Source organism: Thalia democratica, chromosome 9 (genome assembly GCF_965202585.1).
Source record: "Thalia democratica chromosome 9, ktThaDemo2.hap1.1, whole genome shotgun sequence".
NCBI lineage: Eukaryota > Metazoa > Chordata > Thaliacea > Salpida > Salpidae > Thalia > Thalia democratica.
In genome coordinates this window covers 10,813,646-10,837,269 of record NC_139173.1, presented here as the reverse complement: position 1 = coordinate 10,837,269, position 23,624 = coordinate 10,813,646, and the positions used below count along the sequence as shown (strand labels likewise).

The 23,624-nt window shown below is 28.1% G+C and overlaps 1 protein-coding gene across 1 annotated transcript; it reads left to right on the top strand.

Moving 5' to 3' along the window:
- The first annotated feature begins 3,556 nt into the window (after positions 1-3,556).
- LOC145843822 (uncharacterized) lies at positions 3,557-21,107 on the top strand. Its single transcript, XM_082951060.1, has 11 exons — positions 3,557-3,710; positions 4,511-4,885; positions 14,222-14,365; positions 14,537-14,669; positions 15,495-15,947; positions 16,030-16,124; positions 16,259-16,886; positions 17,204-17,256; positions 17,323-17,420; positions 17,494-17,734; positions 17,915-21,107. The coding sequence occupies exons 1-11, from the start codon at positions 3,663-3,665 to the stop codon at positions 20,723-20,725; spliced, it is 5,079 nt and encodes a 1,692-aa protein (XP_082807186.1). The 5' UTR covers positions 3,557-3,662; the 3' UTR covers positions 20,726-21,107.
- The last annotated feature ends 2,517 nt before the right edge of the window (positions 21,108-23,624 follow it).

The following is a 23,624-nucleotide window of genomic DNA, read 5'->3' as shown; positions in this document are numbered from 1 at the left end:
AAGTTTACTGAATTTAAGACCATTTGCAAACAGAGGTTTTTTGTTATTGGCTAAACTTTAAAAAACATATAAGTCACCTAGGCACATTTAATGTGCATTCAATCTATATTATATTTAAATATTGTTAGAATTAATTGTATTACTGAATCAGTTTATTTTTACTTTTGAAAGATCTAAAAGTTTTAAATATTTATTATGAAACTAATGATACAAATACTATGTTAATTTCTAAAAGTATGAGAGTAGTTCTTGAAACCTTAGTTCTAATTATATATTTTTGAAACTTCAGTAATTTTTAAACAGACCTTTTTAGACCTTCCGATTTTAGATGCAGATATGTTCATATAGAAATAAGTACGTATACTAAAACTTTTTTTTAAGTTTTAATTTTTTTTTATGTTATTAATACAACTATAATAAAAATACAACCTCTAATACACTTATTAAAATAAAAAGTTTTAATTTGGTCAAAAGTATTTTTTTATAATGTTACAATACCTATCGGTAAAATAAAGTTAGTGCTTGCATGAAAAATTTCTTATCATAAAATAAATCAAACATTCAGCTGTCAAAGTCAAAAAAATTTAAACGTTTGGTCAACAGATGCCAAGCGTGGCCGTAAAATACAGCAATTTTAAGGGCTTTATGTATTTACTTTTTAAGGCTCCTTCGCCCTACATAAATGCTATTTAGTATATATAGCTAAAACAACCTTCATATATTTTTTTAATTCAAAAAGCCTTTCCAAGTTAATTTTCGGCAATACCCATATGTAATTCGAACGCAGTTATTAATCGTTTTGTACGTAATACCAGCTCGTGTTGCGCTAATATGCAAGATTTTTGCACAGCAACAAAAACAAGGCAACGGAGGTTGTCATGAAAAATTCATCATGATAAAGGAAAAGAGCAGTTGACTAAACAAACAGCTATTTATGCTGCTGGCCCGCTTGTTAATGTAGCAAAGCGATCTGTTAGTACGTGCGAACTTGCTTGACAAGATTTGATGAGATAAACAGTTGAATATCAAAATTGCAATTAAACTATTGCTTACAATACCAATGTTGCTATAACTTATGCTCAAATTTAGTTTTTAAAGTTTTTTAAACCGTTATAAATAACTTTTGATAACTTTGGTTTTAAATAAATTAATTTAAGAATAAAAAACTTAAAAAAAAATTATAATTAATTACTACTTATTGTAAGTGTGTACTTATTTGTTAAATTAAATTATCGTATTAAATTTCAAATTTATTAAATTTTAAATTAAAAATCTAACCTTGAAAACTACAATTATAATACTCTTAAATGACAAATTTTTGTTCTGAAGTTAGAAAAGTATTGCATTGTTAAACTACAGTAATTTTTTAGTTATATTTTATTAAATAATTTACTTATAGGTGTTAAATCTAAAGAGAAATTAACAAAAATTGCTTTATTCTACCCACTAAACGTTATTTGTTTGAGACAATAAGAAGCATTGAGAATTGCTTAAAGTATTGTGTAAAATAATATTTTTGCTTGTTTTTCGAATGAATAGTTGTTGAATTAAGTAATTTTAAACTTTACAACTAACAAGATTTTTATAATTTTGTTTGCTCTTTATTACTTAAAACCTAAAAATATAACATTTATACTGTTTTAACTTATATCTGTAAAACTTTACCTTCAAAGTACTTTTCAAAGACAAAATTAAATTATTAAAGCTTGTGTTAAAAAATATTTTTGAGATGATTTTACAATCAATTTTTTTTAAACTAAGTGCTCCTACAAAAGTTATGATTTGTTTGTTTATTTGTTTTTATTTTAACAAGTCTTTTTATCTATAATGTCAAAAAACATAGCAAAACAAATACTTCACTGCTTATTAAGTTTAACTTTTCAAGGGGTAAAGCATGTTTAGAAATCCTGTAAAAGCTTATACTTTCTTCGTTTTATTGCTTTGTTTGTTCAGTTCTGGTTGGTAGAGCATTAAAAACTATTTATACTAGGAACAAAAAGCATGGTCGGGAGAATTTACTTTTATAAAATTTAATTTTAATAATATCGTAAAGATTTAATCAAAATACTTTAAATAGTAATATATTTAGTTTCTAATATTTAAAGTTGTTTAAAATTGCTATTAACTTTATATTATGAACTGTTTTATTGTTAGTTTAGGTAGCTGATCTTACTGTTATTATTCATATTTATTTTTTCTGTCACTCTCTCGTTTTGAAATGAAATTCAGCAAACAAAGTTACAAAATATTGTAGTAGCTAAACATAGTATCAAAATTAAAATATGTTGTCTTTAACATTTTTTTTTAAATTGATCAACTTTCTTTCTCAAAATTAAAACTTTATTAAGTGTTTTTACAGCTCTTATTTGTGTGTCTAGTTTAATTTTTAATAATAAGGTTTGATATTAGAAATAAAAATAACTGTACAATGTATAGTAAAAATTATATAAAAATTCATTAACTTAATAAAAGTTTTAGTTTTAGGATAATAAAAGAAAAAGCAAACTTAAAAAGAATAGAGCAACTTTTTATAACGAGAGGTAAGCATGAGAAAAAAAAATACTAGTGTTACTTTGCTCACTGATGTAACCGGTAAAGTGCTTATTTTTGATCAGCTTTACAGTGAAAGTTACTTGTGGCTAATTTTTTAATTAAGTTGTTTGCTTTATTTTACCGATTTATTAAACTTTTTTTCGTGTATTTCGTTTACAAGTTTTCTTTTACAATTTGTGACATAATTAAGCTTACAAAATATGTGTAACTTGAGCTTGAAATTTAAGAGAGCGTATACTCGCAATATTTGATTTGAAAGAACTCGTATATACATAAAGAAAATCAATAAGCTACACAACAAAAACTTAACGCAGATAAATTTGAAGCGTTAAATTGCAGCTCACTTTTTTAACAAAAAAAATTAGTTTAAATTTTTTTCTGCATTATAATTGTTACGTCATATAAGATTAGTGCGTGCTCAATTAACCAAATTAGTTACAAATGTTTGCTTTGCTTTAATAGTAGCATTAGCTGTTCAGTTCAATAAAAATAAAATTATAAGCCAGCTTGGTTATTGATCACGAAAATAGTTAGTGAGAAAGGAAATATTATTTCAAAGTAAATTATGTGTTAAAATTTTGTTAAGACAGTTGAATGTTTTATTATTAAAGTATTAAGTTATAAAAAGATTGTTATATTTATTTTATTACTTCTTGATGTTATTTTAATGCTTAATATGTAAATCTTGTAACTGAAACTTATAAAAAGTGTTATGTGTTATTACAATTTTTTTATAAAGCTAAGTTGTAGTGTTGTTCAAATATTACTTCTTATTATGCATTAGACTTAATTACATTTAATTAGCTATTATAAATTTACTTTTGCTTTTTTATTTTAAACTATTTTAATTAAGTATTTAAAAGATACTTTTAATCTTATTTAACAAAGTTTGTTGTTTGCTACTTTTCTAATTATACTTTTTGTTTTCAACAATAACTTCTTAAGGACTAGTAGATAAATAATGATATGTTTTAATAATACTTTACAGATAGCTAAATAGTTAAAACGTATATGAAGCTGAACAAAAAGTTCGCTTTCATCATAAAGTTATAAAACTCAAAGGTAAATTTTACTTTTGAAAATTATCAAAAGCATAGTCGTCAATTAAAATGACAAATTCAAAGACAGAAAATTCGCAAAGCTCATTAAGTGTCAAGGTAGTTTATTTTTGTTTGTTTATGACTCATTAAAATTTAATTTAAAGTATGTCAATACAACAGGATATATGTTTAATGCAAAATATATCCACTTTTGATTTTAAGTTCAATTATTATAAAAATAGTTGTGTATAATGTGTACAACTTATTCAGTTAAACAAAGTTAAATGTTTTATACATTTTTTGTTGTAAAAATACTGTACAGTAGAAATTAAAGTTTATCTAAATAGATATTTTTGCAGAAAAAAAAGCATGACTCACATTAAAATTTAGCTAATCAATACTTACACTATATAATTTTTGTAAACTATTGTAAAATCAAGTTAAAGTTTTATTTTCTGCTTATTTTAAAACATTTATTTTGTGTTTTATAAATACATCAGTATTCTTAGTTTTAATTTTTCATAACATTATTGGTATGTAAAGCTCTTTTATCTTAATTACTTAGCATAATAAAATTGAAAGAAACTTTGCTTTATTGAAAAATTACAGTTAAATTGTAATCCTTAGTTGTTGCTATCACTGTGTGTTCTTATTATTTTTAAAGTAACTTTGTATTTAAAAGGTGGAAAAATGTTTATTCTCTATCATATTTAAAAAAGTTGTTTAATTTTTTTTGATTAGTATAGATTCAAAAGGAGATATTCAAAAACTTAAAAGTTTTTATTACAAACTTTTTTGTTTAGTATGTAGAACAAAAGCTATATCCTATGGTACTTATGCTTCTGTATTTTTAAGTTTTATACCATGGTTAATTTAGTTTAAATACTATAATGATAACAATAAAAAAAAATAACTAGTGGGTTGGACCAAGCTGCGGACAACATGGCTCATACTTTTTCTACAAAGGTGTCCGGTTTCAGTATGGAATCACTCAGCGAGTCAATGTAAACACTAGCTACAAGGAAAATGTAAGTGTGCGACCGAGAAGGTTTTCAAGGTCAATTTCTAGCTACAACTCAAAGTTTGGCCAATGTGCTACTACAAGGTATTTTGAGAGAATATTAGGAATTGGAGACACATTTTTTGCTAAAGTTGGCGAAGACTACCCAGAATGTGTCGGTCAACTAATGCTGCTATGGTACGATGAATCAAACCATGAAGACTTGGCTCTTGTAAGGCTTTACTACTTACCAGAAATGTCTGAAGATGGAAGGACATTCAAACATGGAAAGGTAAGTATTTAAATCATAATATGTTTACTAGTTAGAAGTTGAAAATAATTTTATTTTTGCAAAACTCACAAAAAATAGTTCACAACATGTTTAAGCTGTTTATATTGAAGTAATATAATTGTTTTTAATTATTTATAAGTATTGTTACTTATATCAAAGTTAAGTTTACATACTGTGTAATGTACAACACTGTGAAACTACTAAGTGCTGACTTAAATTTCATTTAGTCAAAACTACAGTAAAAAGGCAGTTTTTGTAACAAAAATCAACAAAAAGAGTAGAACTAATCCATAGAAGTATTATTTACTAATCTATTATAATGAACATATTATCTAATCTATAAGAACTTTAAACTCTGTTTAGTAAGTTGAAAAAAGTTTGAGTTCACTAGTTCCGCTCAGGCATTATGAGGTTAGTGAAGTATGTCTTGTTTGTTTAAAATATGTTTACAATAATTTTTGTGTTATATATGAGCGAAAATTATAAAAACAAAAACGCTGACTTCAGCAAATCGTTTTGTGCTTGTTAAATGTTAAAGTACAGCCTGCGGGCATTGTTTGTTTAATTTCAGTAACGATAACAGTATTATTAGTAGCTAGTAAAAGCATCATTTTCGGTTTGAGTACGGTTTCGATTTTTTTAAACTACTAAATTAAATTTATAAATGACTCAAGATTAATTAAAACTAAATGAAATTTTCTTAAATGTTTAACAAAAACTGGAAATTTGTAATGTTTGTATTTTTATGTTGTAATTTTACCGAAAATTTTGCCTAAAAGTTTTAATTTTGTATTTTTCAATATATCAATAATAAATTCTTTGTCGTTTATTAAATTTTCACGTGAAAAAGTTCTAATAAATCATGTTGGTGTAAATGTAAAATAGCAAGTACTAGAGCAGATAAATTTGCTTGTGGCAATTCATTACTTGTCAATGTAAATGACTTGATTATTGTTTGAAAAGCTCGTTGGTTTAACAATTTCTTTTAAGTTAACAAAAGCTCACTTGCATCTTTAAGGAAAATGCAGTTTGTCTTCCTAGAAGGAGAACAACTACTAATATCACGATAGTGAATAATGTGGAAGGGAAAGAATTTAATCGTTTTTTCGTCGCTCCTTGACTTTCTCATTACATTTGTTTTGTCTCTGACTATTACTTTTGCTATAAAAGATTAACCCGAAATTTTAATCCTTTTAAAAAGTTTTATCTTCAATTTGTAAAATTTATTTATACAAGCGGTTCTTATGCTTTAAGTCTTTATTTAATTACGATTATATTTGATTAAAATAAATGTATTTAGTGCAAAGCATTAACTGTAAAATTGTAAGTTTACAAACTTTTATTTATATCTCAAAACCGGCCTATACAGTTTTAGAGTTAATTTTTATTGCTAAACTAATCGTTTAGTTGTTATCATGTTTATCTTAGCGTTTGACAGAAAAACGAAACTTCTCTTTTATTAAATAATATATTTCAAAGTTACTCCTATTCTATTTTTAATATTGTAGGAAATATTTTATTTCAAGTATAATATTTTTAAGAAAATATTTTAAAAAGCTGCTTCAATCTTGTTAAATGTCTACTCTTAATTTTTTTTTTCTTCTCTACAAGTTCTCTTTAATTTGGTTTTAAAACTAATTTCGTGTTAAAGGTTTCTACTTTGATTTAAATAAGCTTATAAAAAATATAATAAATTTTGCAATACATGCATTGTAATCATGTTTTTATATCTTTAGATTTCAAACTATTTTTTTCATGTTAAATTCTAAACAAATTTTTTTAAAGCATTTTCACCAAGTTAGTTACAACTTAAACATTGAAACAGTTGTACTGCAAAAATAATTATTCTACATGTTACAGCTTTATTCTTCATTTGCATAATTTTTTTTATTTAATATTAAAATTACACATTATATATTGATTTAAAAAAAAACATTTAGTCATTTTTTAAAACATTATTTTTAAAAGCGTAAGTTTTGTCGTAAAAATGCTTATCTTTTTTATCATAATATTAATTATAAAACGTTAATTAAAAAAAAAAATTATATAACATTTAAAACATTAGTAAAAAGAAATAAAATAAAATTTTCAATGTTTGTATGTGATTGATAATTTTTATCGTTCTACAAGTCCATGTATTAATTTTAACTGTGTAATTGCGTTATTTTTAAAGCTATACAAGACTACTTTGACAAATGATACTTGATAGTTTGAAACATCATCTTATTTTGATTTCCGCTCTACTGCCTCGCTTCAAAGTCCCATCTTACTTAAGTATAAGCTAAAAATTTCCTTTTACTTTTTCGAGCATTGTGTATTTAATAAATATATAAGTTTCCTTAAAAATGAAACAAAAATTGACTTTATAAGGATAAAAAACTGATAAATTTTTGTTTTTCAATTATGATTTTTTATGAATTCGCTCTCAAAACTTTAAAAACTGTTCGTTTTTGTTTGAGGTCAATCGGTTTGTACTACACATAGGTTATTCTTTTCTTTAAAGTGATAACAGGAGTATTTTATAAGCTTAATCTTTTGTAACGTTATTATATTGTTTACAGGAATGTACATACTTTTATTTAAAATAACTTTTTAAACACATATTTTTATATAAATGGATGTGTTTATTTGTTTGCAATGTATGCTTTAATCCTTTGTTTTTTTAATTCAATTAATACGAAAGTTATTACAGCCTGTAAAACAATCAATCGTTACAAGGTTAATAATTTTTTTATAATCACCAGTTTTGTATTCGTTTGCTTTATTCGTTTATTCAATGCTACTTTATATACATGTTTACACAAGGTTAACAAACTTGAACAAATTTTAAAAACAGTATTTTGTTTTGATAAGCCTTTGACACTAATAACAAATGTTCTGCTGTGCACGTGTAAAATTTTTAATTTCAAGACTCAAAAATAAAATAATTTAACGAAGAAAAATGGACCATTTGAAGTTTAACATATGTTAGTTTTTTACTCCTTCATATATTAGTTTTTGTGATTCAACGCTTTTGTATCATGTCTGAATTTGCTTATAAACTGCACCTTTTCATCGTGCTCTTTGCTCTTCTTTGTTTCTTTGAACCAACTTCTAGGAGCTCTTGTCTTATTTGTGCTATTACAATATCGAAACGCTTTTGTTTGAAAACTCAAGTGTTGGCAATAAAGTCATTAAAATTATTTGCCATACAAATTATAACAATGACGGAGAGTAATTCGAAAATTTTGACCTACAACTGTGTAGTATGGTTTCAAAAGTTCTTAAAATTAAGTGGATATTTATAAATTTTCAACACGCTATTAGTATGTATGCATTAATCCAAGTTCACACAAGGTAATTAACGTTTTTGCCTGCAGTCATAAAATTTTCCAGTGGTATGAAGTTACTTTATACTCTTTTGGCTAAACTTGTAATTTATTGCATTAATAGGAAAAATATTTTAAATGTTTAATTGCAACACTAGTTGTCAATTATGTATATTAAAGTAAAATAAACAAAAAAAATGTTTTGTTTATTTTGATAAATCTTTAATACATTATTATAATAATAAAAAAATATATATAAGTGTTTAATAACATTTATAGGAAAGTTTAATAAATTTTAGTTAGAGTTGTAATGATGTAAAGGTGTATACGTCTTTATTATTATTGAATTTGAAATATCTTTCTCGATTATTGTAAATAAAACTTGCATTACTAATACAATCTTTACGTTTATATATGAACAAAAAAATGTTTTTTTTCTAAATAATACCTTTTTTTCTATTCTGCTTAATAATGATTTGTTGTCATTAAATTTCAAGAACAATTCAAAAATAATTGTTGTAAACATTATTGCATTTTTTCTGTTCTGTTTTAAAACCTTTATAAAGTTCAGTTTATGTACTTTTTAACCCTCTTTAGAAACTTAAAATAATTTTAGATGTTTTTTTTTTTTTTTGATATACTATAAGTAACAAATTAAGTTAGTATATAAGTATCCATTGTAATTATAATTTTGCTATCTTTTAGGTTTTGCTGTCACTGTGTTTTAATTAGGACTTTTTTAAAACTAATATATCTTATTATGTAATGAGATTATATAATACTAAAGTTGAAAATATCTTATTATTAGAATTATATGTCGTATACTTTTTTGTTTTACATGCATATATATATATATATGTGCTAAAAGTAAATTATACACATCTTAGTTCTAAAAACTTTAAGAATATTTACTAGTTTGTAAGCGTTAAATTTGAAACAAATTATTAATTAAATCTGTTTATTGTTTTATCGTAAAGATTAGTTCAACCGAATTATTCACACCACAATATCAGTTATTAATGGGATGTAGAGCATAAATCGTGTAAATAATGAAGTTACACATAATTTCTTCTCTCTTACGCGTACAGCGGCAAAGTAAATAAATGTATTTTCTTATTGTTTTTAGAAACAAATTCCATTGGGAAAAAAGCCAAACTAAAAATGTTTTGTGTCGTTTTGCTTAAAAATTGATTTGTTTCTTGTCTAACTGAAAAAAAATTGTTACTTATAACCGTAAACCTTTTCAAATAAAAATTGTCATGTTTATTGTGTGAATAATAGCTTTTTTTTTGAAATTTCTTACAAAGTTTTTATTTTTGTGTTACCTTTTTATATTTTTTGACAAAGTTATGTGCATTTAGAAAAATATACAGTTAAAACTACTTACTAGTAATAAAATTAGTGATGCAACTTGTTAAGCAAATATTGATTTTGCTTTAGTACATATTTGAATTATTAATAGTAAACTTTATTTAATATGGGTTTATAATGTACTTAAGCTATGTTTGGCTATTTGTTTGAAGATAATTTTTTTATATCATTGATATAGAAAATTTAATTCATAAACTTTAACAAAAATATTAAATTCAGTTTTATACCTTTAAAACTTTTTTTTTAAATAAAAGTTTAACAATTAACAAATTAGTTAAATTCAGTTTAGTATTTTTAATAGAATTTCCTCGTGCGTTTTATATTAAAACGTTTACGTCTGTAACACTTAATATAAAACTTGCTGAGTTTTCTATATATCGTTATGCTTAGTATAGTACTTTTGTGTCGCACTGAAATCTAAAGTTTATTATCTGCGCTACAATTGTAAGGTTTATTTTAGTACTTATTTAAACATAAGAAGCTAAATTAACTTTTAATTGTTTTATCTGCAAATAAAATTAGTTTAATTAAAACATTGCATTTTAACACTGCTATTTAAATTTCCTTAAATTTTTAAGCACTTAAATACAGTTTAGTTATTTATTTCAATACTTAACTTATAAGATTAACAAAGCTAAAAAAAAGCTATACTAATATCTGAAAGTTTCTGTTTAGTTTTTAAACGTGAGCAAAACTCCTTTATCGACCTAATATTTTTTCCTGAACTATCATACTACAGTTTATTATTAAACGTTTAATTAGATTTGGCACAAACGATAAACTCATCTTACAGGCTAAATTTAATTGCAGTTGTTTTTTATTCATGCGCCATTAGCTTCAAATTATATCATTATAAGTTTTCATTGTGCACAAAGCTCGCCGGAGCTTGATATTTTCAGCCTAAATAAAAGCATGAGAAGAATTTATCTTTAATTGCTCCAGAGGAGTTTGCTTTAAAATTGTGCGTAACGTGTATTTAATACGCCGCTGAATATTTACCTTTAAAACTAAACTTTGTTTTTAAACCAATTATTTTCTGCTACCAAAGGAACTATATCGTCTCCTTCAAGCTCGCTTCAATTAAAAGCGATTAGGTGTAATACATCTATGCGGCGTTTTTTTTTTTTTGTTTTGCAACTTTTATCACTTTTAAAGCCGCTTGCTTGTCATGCTCTTATTCTTTCTTTTGTCAGGAAATCGATATTTTATTTTTTCGTTTAAATTCTATTTAGCACACTCGGCTTTGGTTTATTGCAGGGTTCTGCTGATTAAATTGCTATTTATTTTTTTATAATTCATATCCTGGTTTGTGTAGTGCACATGAATATAAGATATATGATTGATGTGTGTAATAAAAAATTAAATATATAAAAATAAAATATTTTTTTACTGTCAATTTAAAATTGTATTGAGCATAATAAAGTTTTTGTGAAAATTTTTAATTTTTTAGTATTTACAATACCTAATTATAAACGTGTTTAAAGTTCAATCATATGACTTCATGTTTTTACCGCAATCATACTTTGGAATATTTTTTTAATGTTTGATAAATATATCAGTAATTGACAAAAGTGTTATAGCGCTAATTGCTTAAACTTGTTTTCTTTCCTATTTTATCTAAAACCGTATAAGTTTACTCTATTTTTAAATTAAATTAAACCTATAAACTAAAATACTTGGGTGTGTCGTTTAAGATTAGTCTTACAATTTTATTTATTTTTACACAGTCGATTTAAAGAAGTTTGTTGTGTTTAACCTTTTTTTTTCATGTAACTGTAGTTTTGTTTTTTATTTCTAATAATTTAATATTTTAAAGTAGTAAAAGTTTTATTTTCAATTCTTTTTTCATACTTTCAATCATTTTGTTTTTAATGGTTATTGAAATTATACAGTTTAGAAAAATTTTAATGAATAATAGCATAGAAATTTTATTTTTAGGAAAATTTTCCGACAGTGTTGTATTTGAAAAAAAGTTACTAGAATTAGTTTAACATTAAAAAGCTTTTTATTATTGGAATTTTTTTATGGCTATTTATACGCTTAAATTGAGCTGGTTTGGTATGTTATTAAATATCACAGCTTTTTTTTTAATGATATTTGATATAAGCCTTTAAGCTGTATATTGCATTAAAAGTGTAAATTTTTATAGGAAGTTTTATTAAAGTATGCAGCTTAAAAGCTTTTATTATTTGTAACTATAACTTAAAAGTAATTATATACTTTTATATTAACAAAGACTTAAAGTGTAAATTATTATAAAAAATTTAAGTCTTTGTTACGTTAATAGTTTATAGTTTTTTAAAGTTATAATTACAAGTATTATTAACATGATTATTGCACCAAGTTTTCCCGGCAAAACGTAATATTCTTGGTTGCATTAGGCAAAATGAAACTCTGCTAAACATGACTAAATTGCAAACTCGACTGATTTGAAATTGCTCATCAGCAGTTTTGTTTCTCACCAGCACACATGCTGCTCTGTCACGAGTCTTTGTGTTTTTCAATCGTTTTTTTTTTGCTTGCGGATGTGAATAAGAAAGTACTAAGAACTAACTTCTTATTTTTAATGAGTTTTCACTTATTAAAAGATTAGTGTCTAAAAATTTTTTTTTGCAATACACTGTGCTTTTTTTGTTGTTAAGAAAATAACAAAATAGTTTTCAATACCAAAATTTATTTTTTGGTATTTCGGTGTAAACTAATTAGTAATATACTGCTAATGTAAAAATACATTTAAACTTCTTTACTTGGAACAAAAATAAAAATTAAATTAGAGTTAAAATTTTGTGGTATTTAAAATATTTAACAAGGAAAAAAAGAAAACTAATAAAGTTGAAAAGTTTTTAGACTTTATTTTTAGAAACAGATTGTGAACGTTCTATTTTTGGTTGTAGATTTAATGTTTTGAAAAATTGATAAGTTTTTATTTAAGCTATAGTTATTTTTTCTAATATTTTTTATAGGTAAAATTTTATTTCATAAAAAATACTTGGTAAAGTTTTTCAAAAAAAGTTAAATAAAGTTTTTATAAAGTTCACACAAAATTGTATAATTTACTAGAAATTTAATTATTGTTAAACATTTGTCACTGTTAAGAACTTAATTGAGTATAATTTAACTGCTTCTCAAAAAGTCAAGCTGATTTTTTCACCTAAATCGTATGATTTTGTTTAAAACACGTCATACACTGCTTATTTACAGTTCAAGTTTTCTGAAGGTTTCATACCGGTAGAACTATTTTTAGTAACTGAGCTTTATACAACTTAAATACTTATAAGAGCAACATTAAGTTTTAAAAAATAATCAATAGACTTTTAGTTGGTAATTAACACATTAATACTTACTTATAAATTTTTAGTTATTTTCTCTATTTGTATTAAAAGTTATAGTTTACTTATGCAACTGCACTACATTATAGCGATTTTATAAGCATCACACTCTAAAAACTTTAGAGCAACCAAGAGAAAAGGCTTGCGCTGTAGAGTGAGCAGTCGTTTAATTTTGTTATCAATCGCTACTCTTTAAAAATTTCTTTTATTACCGCGTGTCTTTGATAAGTAGGTGATGATTTAAACCCTGACGGTTTTTAAACTTTTTCTAATTAATCCTTTTTTAAAAGGTACAAATTATAGAGTTATACTCTTAAGTTTATGGTTTAGTAGTAATAGCCTTAGCTTTTAGTATTTTAACCTAAATAATGCTCTCAGTAAATTGTTGAAATAACAAAAAGTTTGCGCAATGCATAACAAAAAATATTATCAAGCTCTAACAAAACAATAAATGATAACACTCTATTTAGTTTGATATTTAATTTATATAATACTATATAGCTTTGCTTAATTGGTTGGTATATGCAAACGAAAAATAACATATGTTTATTTTCGCTTTTCATTTTCAACATCAACAGAATAGTTTATCTAGTGCATAATGTTTTTAAACATGTATAACCTTTAGTATCTATGTCTGTAATTAAAATTTCTTTGTAGTGTTCGAATATATTTTTAATTTAACGGCTTAGGCGGATTAAATATTAAAACATTCATCTTACGGTTGTTGGAATTTTTGGCATGCAAATATTTCATTTTTTAAGTTTTTGCCTTAAAACTAAGTTTATTATTTGCTTTTATTTACAAAAGGTTGTTAAAAAAAAGTGTATAATAGTTGTTGTAATAAAAAAATTATGTGATTTACTAAAGTAAATTAGTATGATACAAGTTGGTACTTTAAAAACTTAACTACCTAAATTGCAATAAGTGTTTCTAAATTTATCCGCGAAACATTTCTTACAATAATCAAAACCATAAAGCATTTGTAGAAAACAGTTTAAAAGTATGTGTACAAGTGTTGTAATTTTGCATTGTTTGAACTTAAATAAACGTAATGTCTGGCAAATACAAACGTGTTAGTTTACTGATTAATCTTTACACGAGTTTAAGTAACTCTCAAGTTTCTGCTCCGCGTCGCCACCTTGTGAAACAACTTGTTTTGCTTCCGAAGCCAAAAGTATGCTAATTAAAGTCTTTAAAATTTTCACTGCAGTTATTCAGCGTTTAAAGTTAACTATGCACGAAATAAACCTTTTACATAAAAAGCATTATAAATCCTTTAGTTTATTTTTTGATATAAATAATTTTTTTAATGTTTTGTTTTAATCCAGGATGAACTAGTAGTAGTGCAAGACAAATTGACTTTGAGGACGAGCGATTTACAAGCGTGGCTGATCGAGCCATTGCACTGCACTGCGTTTGAGAAGCTCGAAGCTGACGTCAAATGTGGTTCGTCACCCATCATCAGAGCATCGGTTAGTGTGATTATTATAATTAACCAGCCAAAAATTTTCTGATACATAATTTTTATATTTCCATTTATAGTTAAGTTTAAATATTAGTGTAGTTATCTTTAACTAATTAGTTTAGTGTACAATTTTTTTATTTTAATATTTATTTTTAAATTAAACAAATTCTCATTACAGAAGGGCACACCTCGTGAAAAAAAGATTACAATTAACATGTTTTCCCCTAAATTTTCGTCTACGTTTATGAAAAGGAAATCACCAGACATGTCTTTAGTTAACATTGAAAAACAAAAAATTCTTCTGAGCTCAGGTATGATTTGCACTTTATTTTAAATTTAATATTTATATATTTAGTTTTTTTTAATCCTTAAGCAGAGTATTTGTTTAATATTTTTTTTTATAAAACCACAATTTAAAAAAAATTGTTAAGTAAATAATATCAACAAACTATAAAAGTAGTTTTTTTTCCAAAATAAAATTAAATACTTTTATTTTTACATCTGTAAAAAATTTTAAGTTCAAACAATAAAAAGCTAGCAATTCATTCAAGCTTGCTAAAAAGTTTAATATATGTGGGTATAAGGATTTCTTGCTGCAATTTAGCTTTTGTAATTTCCTTTGTCAATCCTGTTTCAATATTTTTATTAACCAAACATTTACTGATACAGTTTTAATGTTAATAAGTTTATTGCTTTTTTATCTTAAATTAAATTTTAAAGTAGACAATAAAAGTTACTATGCATTTTGATAAAACTACATACAAAGTATAACATTTATAAAGTTTCTAAAAAGTTTAGTTTTGGTTGTTTGTAGCAGAAAGCTAAAGTTTATTAAATATTTTGTTATCTTCTCTAGTTTCATTATATAAGCGCTAAATTACTTTTATTTTAAAGTACAAACTCGAGTTTTTAAATAAGATTAAATTATTAGCAAAAAATAAGTACAATTATTCGCGGTTTATAAGCCTTACATGATTAAAGTTTCAAATTCTTTGAGGTAGCTACCACTTACTTTTTAAAATCAATCATTTATTATTTCAGTTATAAAATTGGTTTAACGTTTTTTTTTTTTTGACGTTAGATATGGTAGTAATAAATGTATTGTTGTTATAGTATGTTGTATTTTATTGAAATAGGTTGCGAAAAACACAAGGAGCTTTTGTTGGCATTGCGCGAAACTGTCACTCTGGCGGCAGAAGCCAACGAAAAAGACGATGAAAACCTCACCGATCACATAAGGCTGCTGTTACAGCAAATCCTAGACTTCAACTTGAGCGCCATCAAGAAAAACATTGAAAATTGCCCCGCGCGCACCCTGCCAGACGACTACGTGAAGTTCTACAAAATCAATAACCAGATAGACTTGTGCGTGGATTGCGTGAACTACCGGCAGCTCAACTACAAGCTGCAGGTGAAGCTGCTACACTACACCGAGTATTGCCGCTTTCGCTCGATGGTGGCGCGGTTCGCCTCGACTGCCAGCCCCGATCACTGCCTCACCGTGGGCTCTCGCACGAAGGTCGTCTACTGCCGCACCAAGTTCGAGTTCAGCGAAATGCTGCAGCACCAGCTCGTCTGCGAGGAATTCGGTAAGTTTGACATTTTTTAATAAGTTAAATGAACTAGGTTGGTTTTTTGACGTTTTGACTGTGACTTTTTTTTTATCAACAGCACCGATTTTCAAAGGAAGGCCTCGAAAAAGGAGAAAGAGCAAGCATTCTTCTAAGTTTACTCGTCCAAAGAACTACACTAAAAACAACTCAGAAGTCAGTTTTAAAATAAAATTCTACTGGTTATCAAGTTTTGTTAACAACTCTATACTTGTTTTTTTCTTTGCTAAATTGTATGGTATTAGTTTTTACTTTTCAGCTAAGTCTATTAACTTTTACCCTACTTACAGAAACTGCTACTGAACGCGGAACGGAGAAAGAGCAGTAGAGCCAGGGCTCAAACGTCCTTCCATTCCTCAGCCATGTACCAGGACTCGTTCGAAAAAGCTCGAGCCATTGCCGCCAAGTCGAAAAGCAGGAAGCGCACGAGCTCAAACGGCAATGTGACGGCGTCGGCAAACAACTACTTGCTGAAAAAATCAAAAACGGAAAACTTGCCGAGCGAGAACGACTTGCGGCGCAGCAAGAGAAAGCGGCAAGACTCCTCGCACGATCTCGAGATAGCCTTGAAGAACAGCTTGCTCGATTTCGGCGGCGACAACGCTTTAAAAAGTGAGTTGAAGTCGCAGAGCAGCAAGAGCATTGAGATTAACAGCAGCAAAAAACGGAAGCGTTCTCTGTCGCTGACCCTGGAGTCCTCGGAGTCGTCTTCCTCGAACAACGACGCGCCCAACTCCCCTTCATCTTCCTCTTCGTCCTCCTCTTCCGACCAGAGCTGCGAGGATTACCCAGAGTTCAACGAGAAGCTGTCAGAATTGAACGAGAGCGACGAAGAGTCGTTCATCAAGTTCCTCAACGAGTTCATGAAATTGAGAGGAACTAAAATTCTTAAGATTCCCGTGCTCGGTTTCAAAAAACGTGAGTCATATGTTGTAGATTTAAAATAATACTGCTGTATCATTGAAGTAAAAATAAAGAATTTTGAAATTAATTTAAAAAAAAAATTGTGATATATATATAACTGTTCAAAATATAGATTTAATTGTTTGCTAACAAAAGATCCTAGTGAAACAAGTTCACTGGAATATAAATAAAAACAATTTATACAGTAATCTTCGGTACAATAATTAAGATTACTATATAATTTGTTTTTATTAATATATATATAACTTTTTTTAAGCTTAATTATAATACTTTTTTACGTTTTTAGTACTTAACAAATATCATTTTTACAGTTGACCTGCACAAGTTTTACCTGATAGTTCAAAAGGAAGGTGGATTCGATGTTGTAAGTATTTCAACATACTTGATATAACTTATTATTTCAAATTTCTAAAAACAACCTATTAAACAGGTGACACAAAACAGAATTTGGAAAAAGATATTTCTGAGTATGGGTGCTAACCCTAATAGTACCAGTGCTGCCACATACACCAGACGAATATACGAAAAGTTTGTTATATTTTTATTTTTAAGTAGTATAGCCAGTTTTTAATCATTTATGTACAATAATTATGGTCTACAGGTTATTATTGCCATTTGCACAATATTTGGTTGAAAAGTCAAACTTCAAGCGTGATAATGACAAAATTTCACCACCAAACCTGAGGGGCTCGAAAATGTCGGAAAAGAACGATAAGAAGTCTTATGGCAGCATAGGGAAGAAAACTGCAGGGAGGCCTGTTGGCAGACCTCGTAAATCTCCTCCAAAGCTAACTGAATTGACAGCTAAGCCTGTAAAACTACAAAGCTGTGAGGAAAAACAAGTAAGCTCTTTTTTACATACCTTATAATACCAAAAATAATTACTTTGTACATGTAATATTTTCTCTTTTTAACCTGCTTGTCATTGTAGAAAAGTTTTTGTAATGTGTGTTATAGTCATAAACTTTCATATATTCACACTTATAGGTAATTTTGTTTTTAATGAGTTTTTTTGATCGCAGGAAAAAAGCAAACTAGATGTAATTGAAACAAACTCAGATGAAAAGAAACCAGCCATAAAACCTTCTACAAATGAAAAAACTCAAAATCAAATCATCAAAAAAACTATAGATGTTAAAAAGGAGTACGTAGAGGAATCCATAGAAAAGCAAGATGTGGTACCAGTGCAAGAAACTAACAAAAACCCTGTTGAAGTTGTACCGCCACCGAGCTTTTCTAACAATTCCAGCAGTCTACCTAAAGTTTCAGCCTACACTAAAACTGAGTTTGTTCCGGAATGCAAAGCTAATTCGTCTAAGTTGTTGAAAAAAGAGGAAGATGTCATAGAAATAGATTACTCTCAACCTCTTGATCTAACAGTCAAAAGAAGCAAACCGAAAAGTAATATTCCAGATGCAAGATTAGCTGGTCAGAGTTATCCAAGCTGGGAAGCTGCTACAGTGCCAAGACATAACGGAACTTGGCATAAAAATAGGGATGCGGATTTCTGGCTGTTTTCAAAGTCTAATGGTACAGCTTCTTCGGGAAAAACTCCTGCTAGTACGAGTATTTATGAGCAACTTTTGGAGAAAAATATATGTTCCTCACTGCAAAACTCTAGACAAGATTTTGACCGTATGCGGAATACAAAAAATGTATCAAATTCATTTCAAAAAAATTATCCAACTAGTTCGAAAGGTTTATCTGCTTTTGCCGAAAACGATCGAAAAGCATTGTTCAATTCTGATAAAAGTTATAAACCTTCCAGTACAAACTATGCTAAGCATTTAAAACCAGTTGTAAAGTCGTCTGCTGAAGCAATTCAACAATTATCAAAGCACCATGCAAGCGATAAAAACAAGTTACACTACAAGCAAAACTCACAATCGTCCAAGACGTACTACAGGCCAGCATCGCTTTTAGCTTCACATAGGACCAAAAAGAATGTTGACAGCCCTGAGTCAAGACTGAACAATGAATCAGAAAACGGAGAGGAAGCAGGTGATAACATTGAAGAGGCAGATTCAGGTTCACAAACCAATTTGCATTTGAGAAGCAGCTCTGCACTTTCGGCGTCTCCTTCGTTGGCAGCAAACGGGAACTCCTCAAAGCCTTATCAAGCTAATCATTCGAAAACTTTTTCTATTCCTGCATCATCTTACAAGCCACTAACTTCTGATCACAAAAATCATGAACCAGCTAACTCCACCATTTCCAGTGGTTTGTTCCATAAAAGAAGTGATTCATTGACAATACCGATTCAAAAGCAGCAAGGCCATAGTAGAAAAAACTCTCTTTTAGATGCGAAATTGAATTTATCAAATAAAAACGTAGAGCAAGGTAGCTTGACCAAGCCTGAAGCAAAAGAACCAAACTTTGAGGCTAGTCATAAATCAACTAGTTATGATACGAAGTTCTATACACAAGCTCAAAAAGAAGCAACGTTCAACACACATGCCAGAACAACTCAAACAAAACCTAGCAATGATAACTTTAAAGACACGAGCCAAGATAAAAGCAAAAGTTTTGGAAACAAACAGTCAATCTTCTACCAAAATAAGCTGAGTGAGCACGTAATTCAACATTCTTCTTCTAAAAATCACCAAGTGTCGCCTCTTAACAAGTCCTCTAGTTTGCTTCCACATCTTTGTCAATCACCTGCAAACGAGTTTGGTTTGTTACACAGGAGGCACCCGCACTGCGAAATGCGTGCAGCTGGTAGGCCGAGCACGACACAACCTCACGAAATGCGCAAATCGCCAATGCCGAGCAAGCGGCCAACAAGCACAGCTCTGCCGCCAGAAAAGAAGACCAACTACTCTCATATACATAACAAAGTATTGAAAAATCCCAACTCATCCGATCTCAGCAAAAGAGTAGATGCCAGTTTGAACCAAAGTTTTAAGAAAGAGTTAGACCATCATCATCACCATCATCCTCGGTTTAATGAACGAGTAGCGCCGACTTTGAATTCCCAAGTTTCACAAAGAAAAGTAAAAGATCTCCCGCTTGAAATCCAAAAGTTGCAACACAGTCAGTTGATGTCTAATTCAAGGGTGCCAAACCAGAGTTTCGTTGACTCAAAGTACGCTCTTCCCAAAAAAACTCGTCCGATCGAGCGCAGCGAAGACCTGCAGATGCCCAAACTACCGCACAACAAGGTCAGCCAGCAGTCGCTGTTGTTTTCAGTCGACAGGTTGACTTCCCCTAACGATAAAGCTCAGCGCGTAAAAGAGTTTATGCGGAACAATAACCCGATCAAGAAGCAGACCATCAGTCCTGCCAGCAGGGCCCAAATGATGTTCAAAAGCACCAACTCGACGCCGCCGAGGCAGCAAATCAGGCGGGAGTCTCCGCGCACCCCGATCGCTTTCAATCCGTCCATAGCTGCTGGGTCCAACGCCCAGCTCCAGAGCCAGCTCGCGGCCAGCCAGCGCTTCTCGATGCCCGGCCGAGTCATGCCGGGCTTCCCCGCTGCCCTCCACCAGCAGCAGATGATGCAGCCGAACCTGCAGCAGGTCGCCCAGCAGATTCAGCAGGACGCCACGCAGCGCGCCATGCTCATGGAGCTGTTCAAGAGCATGCAGCAGCCTCGCCTGCCCATCCAGACCTTGTTCCAGGCGGGATTGATGGCCAACTTTCAGCAGTCGGCCATCCGGCCCGACCAGCTCAACTCGGCCGCCATTCCTCCGCAGTACTTCGACCCGTCGATCCTCCAGGCGCTGCAGCAGTCGGCTAGTTCGATGTCTGGCACGCCGTTCCTGCCGTTTCAGAACAACCAGCAGGCTCCCAACTCGAACAACAGGCCGCAGAACTATCCCTATCCTAACTAAATCAATCGGTAAGCTTTTGAAGGTAACTAATGATGAGTTTGTTACGGAAGTCGCTGATCCGTTTGATTAAGAGTTTTACAAGCCATATTGAACGTTTGCTAAACTTACCGTAATTTTAAAGTAATTGTACTTAGAAGGGGAGGTGCTACAACATTACAAGTTATTTTATAGCACTGAATAGATTAATAAATAGGAGTAACTTTGTTTAGCTTAACTTTTTTTAATCCTCTATACTTCTAGCCCTTTTCACATTGTATGCTAACTGGTTTACTGCCTTAAAGTTCAACATTTCAATGGCAAAGGCTTCGATATGTTATTCAAAAACGTGTAATATATTTTGCTGAGGATACAAATTTTTTTTTTGTTTATAACTTGTAAATGCCAATACCTTTTCTTTTATAACGTTTTTGTATACTTCTTTGAATATAAAAAAGCTTTTAAATAGTTTTAATTTAGTAAATTAGCTTCATGAGTAAATAACAGTTAGTTTATTATATTTACAAAATCTTTGTAAATTTTGATTGATAATTTTTTTTAATGTTAAACAAATTGTTTAGGAGTTAATGTCGTTACAAAATTTAGTTTCGATAAACTGCATAGTTTTATACATAGCAAGTTTTTAATAATTATGATCTTTGATTTAAAAATAAGAAAAAAACTGACATGACATTTTTTAACTTTCAGTTGGAAGGTTTGATATACTAATTTAAATATTTATTTACTTTGTTCACTAGCAATTTGTTTTGTTTTCTTTTGCTTTGAAATATTCATTTGTTTGATTGTTTGAATTTTTTATTTTAGCGAATATTATTAAACATGAAACTAAAAACTGTTGTTTTTATGGCATTTTACTTATTTTGCTTATGATAAATCACAGTAACTGTACTAGCTTAATTTTTTTCAACAAAGTTATCATAAATTATCTAAAAATAAAATGTTTAGATAATTTTGTACTTAATTAATATATTCAATTATTTTTTACCATTATAAGCTCTGCTATCTGTTTATATATAATTAAGATAACTCAATTATAAGGTATTTAATAAATTAAGCTACAATTTTGTAAGTAGTAAAACGTGACTAATTAAGTAAACATTTACATGTTTGAACAAAAAATAATAACAAATAGCTTTGCTTAATTTTAATATATTACAATAAAAACTAGGGTTTAAAAGTTTCTCAATTATCAAAAAAAAATGTTCTTAGATTTATTTACTCTTGGTATTAAACTTGTTTTAAGTAAACTTATAAATATTTGACCATAATTTGTATATTAAAGTAGATTATATTTGTTGTACATACTTTTAACAAGCTAATTATTTTATTCATAAAGAAATGTTTATAAAAACCAAATTATTTATTCTTTTTTACTCAACTTTTAATGTCATTTATTTCGTTTATTCAAACAAGCAACTATAAATTAATTCTTAACTTTGAATCTAGCCTAAATATAGTTTATAATTTTATGTTTATCACTATAATTCAGAGATTTTTTATATCAACAAATGTTTAATAACAAGTTGTAAAAGAGTTTTCAAAATAAACAAAGCTGGTTGTAAGACTACTACTTAAATAAAAAGTTTATAATTGTTATTAACTATTTGTAGAAGAAATCATTTAATCCTGAGTTTTGATTACAAACAAGTTTCAGTTTGATTCATAGGAGAATAAAAACTTCGATTTTGTCTTCAAGAAAAATGATAATAATTTACATCATACGGTGTACTAGTAAAAAAAGATTAGATCTTGATTTAATACGTTTATCAAGTTTTGTTTATAATAATTGTTTATTAAACAAAAAGTAACATTTTAAACCAAAATAGATAAACTCTATTAAAGCAGGTTTTAATATTTTTTATAGTAAGATAGCAGGCTTTAGTCATCGAGCTACAATCGAAAGCTAATGAGCGTGTAAGTTATTTTTAATTACTTTTTATAAACATTTTAACTAAACCTAACATTAAACACTATAAAGTCAGCTAACAAACTTAACCAGACAAGCCCTGTTAACACTTTTGTAAAGTTTATTGTCAAAAGTTATGCATTCTACGAGTTTTAAAAGTTTTAGACTTAGAGTAGGCTAATTCACTAAGGCTCTTATATTTGAAAGCTCGGCATATTTTCTGATAACACATTTAAAACAAAATACATTATTCTTTATTTTTTGTTTTAAGGTTTATTGATTTAAAATAGAAGTAGCTTAAAAAGACTTAAACTATATTGGTAAATTAATTTTTCTTTAGTAATTTTATTTTAAAAAAATACTGGTCAAACGACCTGGATGTAAGAAAAGATCTCTTGGTCATCGAGTATAACAGTTATAAACTATAAGTTATATAATCGGTTTGTAACCAAATTAATAGTAATTTTTCATTTCAAAAAATTAAAATGTAGCTTAAAATAAGATGTATTTAACACTTCTTTTTTAATCGGGGTATATAGATGCAGATTTTGATTAGAGGTCCTAAACAAGTAGTCTTTATTTTTTACATGATTTTCTTTATTTAAATAAGAATTAAATTACTCTCAGTTTAGTTTTTAAAACTTACAAGTTATCTATTTTATAGTATATATTTTAAGCATACTATTTTTCTTTAACTGTTTTCACAACCTACTTCATGACATGATTGTACTATGAAAAAATAGAGTTTTTTTTATTCATATCTGAATTTATCACTTCAGTATACAACGTAAAAACTTTAAAACTAGCTTATATTTTCTAAAACTTTATTATAATAAATGTCAAGGCAAAAATTAAACAAAACTTTGAATTACACAATAGTTTTTAATACGAGCGTTAACTTAGCTCGATTAGCATGTTTTGTATTAAAAAAAAAACTTCCCAAACTTTAGATCCAGTTATTTTCCTTATCTTTAATACTAACCAATTTTTTTTTTA